The sequence below is a fragment of the Periplaneta americana genome, chromosome 16, assembly GCF_040183065.1.
Source record: "Periplaneta americana isolate PAMFEO1 chromosome 16, P.americana_PAMFEO1_priV1, whole genome shotgun sequence".
NCBI classification, from domain to species: domain Eukaryota; kingdom Metazoa; phylum Arthropoda; class Insecta; order Blattodea; family Blattidae; genus Periplaneta; species Periplaneta americana.
The window spans coordinates 45556569-45563092 of record NC_091132.1 but is presented as its reverse complement, the minus strand read 5'-3'; the positions used below and the strand labels follow the sequence as shown (position 1 = coordinate 45563092).

The 6524-nt window shown below is 35.1% G+C and overlaps 1 protein-coding gene across 1 annotated transcript in view; it reads left to right on the top strand.

The window, feature by feature from the left end:
• Window positions 1-503: 503 nt before the first annotated feature.
• The window catches only part of LOC138716211 (cuticle protein 7-like), a 28838-nt gene continuing 22817 nt past the window's right edge, over window positions 504-6524 (top strand). Inside the window, exon 1 of the mRNA XM_069849046.1 lies at window positions 504-592. Within this exon, the coding sequence (XP_069705147.1) occupies window positions 578-592 (15 nt within the window). The 5' untranslated portion in view covers window positions 504-577. The remainder of the gene's footprint in view (window positions 593-6524) is intronic.

The window sequence follows — 6524 nt, the reverse complement described above, 5'->3', positions numbered from 1 at the left end:
ATATTGTGGATGCAATGCGAGGAGATACGTTCCATTATGAGATAAGCAGGCTGTTTGCAACTTGTTACGCGAACATTCTGTTCAACTTCTCCTTCCTCTTCCCCTCCCTATACTGTCCTGCATTCTTCGGAGGCAATATTACACTCAGGATGATGCAAGAGATGAGACGTTATGACGTAACTCCAAGAAACACAACACCAATATAAAACAATAATGAATCAATTTTAAAAGCTGATACCAAAGTCTGAAATATAAATAATTATTAAAAATAACTTCTGTTTCTTCTCAAGTAATAATAATGTCGTTGTCAGGAAGATTGTCTAGTGTAATATGGTGTTATATACTGCATCAGAATAATTAAAGGCTAGATACTTTGAGGGGAAAAGGAATAGAAAGAAATGTCGTGATGAATTAACAACTGAACATCAAGAGGCGTGTCTTAGTCTTCGTTTACCCATAAGCCACACCAAAGAAGGTACAATGTCGGAGTGTATAAAAGGCAATTCTCTTGCTCAGTGAAGTCACTCCTAGCCAACTATTCCAATAGTTCACATCACCAGAAACTGTAGGAGCCATCATGACCATCTCGAAGGTAAGAAATGTATTGTCAATAGCCAAATATACATTATAAAATGGTACTTCAGTTCCATAAATTTGGAACAGTTACAAAACGTATCGTCTGTCTTCCAAATCAACAATTCATTTAGCGAATTAGGCATTTCTAATTAAGTATAATTTTATTATATTATATTTGCCTGTTATTATTCGGTTGATAAGCTTTTGTCATTTAGTCTGCTGTCAAAAAATCTGAAGGTTAGAATTTATAAAACAGTTATATTACCGGTTGTTCTGTATGGTTGAGAAATTTGGACTCTCACTTTGAGAGAGGAGCAGAGATTAAGAATGTTTGAGAATAAGGTTCTTAGGAAAATATTTGGGGCTAAGAGGGATGAAGTTACAGGAGAATGGAGAAAGTTACACAACGCAGAACTGCACGCATTTTATTCTTCACCTGACATAATTAGGAACATTAAATCCAGACGTTTGAGATGGGCAGGGCATGTAGCACGTATGGGCGAATCCAGAAATCCATATAGAGTGTTAGTTGGGAGACCGTAGAGAAAAAGATCTTTGGGGAGGCCGAGACGTAGAAGGGAGGATACTATTGAAATGGATTTGAGGGAGGTGTGATATGATGATAGAGAGTGGATTAATCTTGCACAGGATAGGGACCGATGGCGGGCTTATGTTAGGACGGCAATGAACCTTCGGGTTCCTTAAAAGCCATTTATAAGTAAGTATTGTACAACATAAAAACGTGGGATTATTTATTTTATGTTCCAATTTAAATACAGCGAAATCTTGCTGATGCATACGAAACACTGGGGAAAGAAGCGATTTCGGATAAGCGAATTTTCGTACAATTCATTTTTAGAATCCCAACTTAACGTTTTTTAGATCGTTCACGGAACAATACTTAGGATAGACATTTTAATACAATTTCTGTTGAAAAAGGACAAAATTATGACTTATGCATTACATATTAAAATAAAATAGTGTGTAGCCTCTATGCGCGCCAGAGATGAAAGCTATTTAAGCTGTAAATGTAGAAGAAATCTTTTAAATTTTTCGTGGGAGTTAAATTTAAGGAAATAAGAGTTAAATTTATGGAAAATGGTGAATGATTTGAAATTACTTATTTTGTTTAAAAAAGTACAAGCTCTTTAAAACAATATATGAATAGCTCAAGTCAATAAGTGACCAAATAACGAAGAACAAGTTTTTAGAAAAAAAAAAGTATTGCAATGTCAGTTTTTCGTGACAAGCTTAATATGAAGACAATACTTATTTATTTCTATGGTCTTCAAATTGTTGGCAAAATTTAATTTAATTTTAGTAACTTGGTTAGTTATTGATTTCAGGTTGTCACTTGGCTATGTCTTGTGTTAACTGCAAGAATTTTTCATCTGATTTTTTATCAAACGTTTCTTAAATACTATTTCCTTTTGTTTCCTTTTCTCTTTGGTAGTATATTCTAATTAACATGTTTTTTTACATTTTATTCAAATAATATAATACAGTTACATTCACAATGAAATATTCTCAAATTAAATTTATTTTATTGTGTCTTTCATTCTTACATTCCTAACGAAACCTTAATAAAAGAAAACAAAACATGCTAAAGAAACTATTAACTGTTGACTACAATGTATACCTTTAAAAAGACTGTGAAGAGAAATCACTTGGGATCGTCAAAGTAGCAACAATGATTCAAAGAGATTTGTTATTTTTCACACGTCATCGATATTAAGTTATCATCTGCTAAGCAGTGTTGCCATATTTAGCAACAAGTCGCTAAATCTAGGGAATTTTGAACCAGTCTCGACGACAAATTTTGTAAAATACGATTAGCGACTTTTCTGATGATTTTTATATTCTTCCACTTTTTCCTTCCTTTTAAGTTAAAACATTCAACTGAAGTCATGCACTTCTTAGTTTTACAAGAGGCATGGGTGCATGACTGAGTAGTCTAATGATTCATACGTGAAAGCCCTGATCTCATATATTTGTGATCAGCGATCAGGGATGAAATATACTGATTCAATGATGCTCATGGGTTAGGTCTCTCTCTCAATGCTACTGCTCCAACACCATAAACGGTGGCAACTTTGATTGACACGTGACAAGTCGCGAGCTCCAGCTAATTCTTGTTTCTTCCCCGCAACGCGGAGATTTTCCACTTCGAACCGACCCGAGGCAATCGAGTTTTGGAATTTTGTGCCGACAGTTAGTGTGAAGCAAATGTGATTGTAGTTTTTGCTGGTTTTAATATATTTTAATATATAAGATTTAAAAAGTGTTAGATTTTACAAAAAAAAAAAAAAATTGTAGTCAAATGCTTGGGTGAAAATTTCCACACTAAGAATTTGCCAGAAAGTGTAATGTCAATTATTGGATCAAGTACATTGTATTCACATTCAGCTGTTCCCACACCTTCCACATCAACATCACAGCCGTCAACAACACAACCAGACTCCGCAGAAGAGGGTGACGACGAAGAAATTATATTTTTCTTCGCATATGTATGTTTTTCTTATTTTTATTTAGTGATATTCATTATTAATTTTTAGCGAAATTTCTGGGGATTTCTTAACAAACTTTGGAGAGATTTAGCTACTTTTTGTTGAAAAGTTAGCGAGATTGTAGGGCGATATGTTGGCAACAGTGCTGCTAAGGACTCAATGACTGTTGTCTTTACAGCATTATAGAAAGCTATTTCATCAGGATTGACGTATTTATAAAATTTGTAAATATCCTCCAACCTTTCTATTTATGGAGACAGTAAAGGAAGCAAGATCTTGAGGCATAACTAAATCCTTGAAAGTAACATCACTTTTTAGTAAACTAAACGTAGACCACACATTGCTAGAAGGTACCTGAGATACTTAGTTGCTTCCTTTGGTGTAAACAAATCTTTTATATTTTGTGCCAGCCTCATAGCAAGAAATGCCCAAGTGTCACATACATGGTCTCTTATTGCCTTGAGGCTAATTTTCAATACCTTACATATGTGGTCTAACAGCCCTAACTTGGGTGTTTCTTGCCATGATATGATGCACATCTACCTATAGAAGGAAATGGCGATCTTAATTCAATTTATAAAGAAGTGTCACTTAGGCACTTATTGACCTGGCTATTCATATATTGGGGGAGTTATCTCTGTGGATAAACCCTATATAGTATCTTCAAATACGGCAGCAAATGTAATTCATACTATCCGCGAAAATTTTCTTATCCTTCTTTTAAAGGGACGAGGGAACTATTCCCGCCTTGCTTACGGCAGTGCTGCCAATCAAAGAGAACTCAGCACTGAACGAAACAAATAGTAAACATATTGTAAGCTGTTCCAAACCGTTATTTCTCTGCCTCATTGTGAACAGTTCGTTTCCGAGGAGGATTTCGAAGGTGTTCCTGTGATGTGTCTGGTATTTCCTTACGAATTTTGATAAAAAAAAAGTACTAGGACTATGATCGAAAGCAAAATTAATTTAATTGACCAACGTGTTACTTTCCTTTTTCTATTAAACAACAATCAATAACCACAATATTCAAGGCTTTGCGATTATACCATCAGATATCACGGCGTACTCCTATGCAATTCAATTTTAGTGTTTAATGGTTGCCACTCCTTGTCAACGAAGATAACCGAGCCTTACCGATTGAGTACCATGGAGCCGAAGGATCAAGAAAAGTTTTGCGCATAGTATATCCTTATTTTAAAATGCAGTTTTACGTATGTTAAGATTTTTCAAGCTTAAGTGCATTTTTCTCTGAAATTATTGAATCTATTTAGATGCAATTTTTAGAATTTCCTGCAACCTGTGTTCTACAAAGTTAATTATCACACACATAACGCAAGAAAAAAATATATAGACCTAGGCCTATATATGCATTGAAAAAAATGCCAAACATTTTAAATCAAGTTTGACTAAGGGTGAAATATTTAAGTAAATATGTATTGTTTTAGAATTTACAAGATGCATTATTCCCTTCTGTTCTCTTCTGTATATTGCACTACTAACTTAAATTTTGTGGCATAATTTGCTCGAATTCCATCCACGTACTGCTTCAATATCGAGTAGGTTTACTGAACAATAAGGCAATAACGCTCAAGTTTGCCAGATTGTGATGAGTACTACGTAGTTGCCGATTGGAGAGTTGCATGTAGCATAAAGTCGCCTTAAAAACTAATAATAATCATCGAAGACCTATTCTGAATAACATGAAATGAAAGTATGCGGCATATATTACTTAGGCCTACGCCTTTAAATTGTGTATGTGTTTATCCCTAGATCATATAATGTAACAGATAACTCGTCGTTATGTTAAAATCGGCAGCACTTTGAAGAGAACAACCGCCAGGATCGCCACCCATCTGCCATAAACGAAAACGAGATGGAAGTACAGTCGCTAATGCAATTCAAATGGGAATTATGACGTGATTCCTTATGTAACAACTAGATGGCAGCATAGTAAACCTGACAAAAATTGTTAACCTCAAAGCCTATAAGGCCGACCTATCTGGGTACATATGATCTAAGGTTTATCTTATCATCATCATCATCATCATCATCATCATCATCATCATCATCATCATCATCATCATCATCATCATCATCATCATCAGTTAGCGCTACAACCCGGGGTGGGTTTTGGCCTCCTTAACAATAGCCTTCCATCTTACTCTGTCCTTTACCATGTTAGTCCATCCTCTCACTCCCATAATTTCAAGATCTTTGGATACCCCATCCATCCACCTTAACTTTGGTCTACCCTTTCTCCTCCTGTTATAGAGTCTACCCTTTAACATTCTAATAGGAGTGCGTGTTTCAGGCATTCTGTTTACATGTCCTAGCCTCTCAGTCTTTGAGCTTACATAAATTTTACAACATCTTGACCTCCTATCAGGTTAAGAAGTTCATTGTTGGAGCGTGTCCTCCATCCTTGATGATCATTGACTGGGCCAAAGATTCTACGCAGAATCTTCCGTTCAAAACTTCTTAAAGAGTTCTCGTCTTTCTTTGTAAATGTCCATGTCTCTGAACCAAAGGTAACTACAGGACGAACTAATGCTTTATAAACTTTAATCTTTGTCATCCTCGATAACAACTGATTTTTAAATAGTGGAAGATTAGCATAATAAGCCCGATTTCCAGCCTGTATTCTGTCGTTGACACAACCACTCACATCACAGTTATTATTAATAATAACTCTAAGGTATCTGAATTGGGATACACCTTCAAATGTATACTCCTGGATGGTAATATTCTTAGGGGTCCTTCTCAACTCAGAGGTGGACATAATCAGGGTTTATCCTATAAAGTGCTATATTTGTTTACACTGATTCATATCTTTAGTGGGGAATAGTGAGAATATATTGAATTCCAGATAACAAAATTATTGAGGTAAGCAAAATGTTGGAATTTTGCCACCTTTCACACCATCATACCACGTCAAGCGTATACTCCTATTGGTGATGATAATGGTGATGTACGCGCTAGAAATTAGTTAGCAGTTTCTTATGAGATGTTCATCATGATTGATTATTTATACAGAAGTGGAGTAAGTTAAAATCAAGAACCGAGGTTCGTAACATATCATTTCGCATGTAATGCCGAAACTTGTCTCGCTCTTTCGTAAACCTACAAAGCTGTATTCCTGTACGTGAATATAAACATTATTATTTTGTTTTTATTAATAAACTTCAAATTAATTTTACGACAATATTCGCCTCTTCTTTTACTGTCCTGTACCGGGGATCCTAGATGTATCAATTTCCTTCGTCAACGCACTGAAATTATTGTGGTTCAGCAAGGGAATGCTACCTCCATCTTGAGATCATTTCATAACTCTATTTCGATGGATGAGATCTTTCTCATTTAATTCCTTCCTCCTTATTTTATTCATTTTATCATATTTTAGAAAGATGGTAATTTCATTCTTTTACATAACTAGATCAAAAT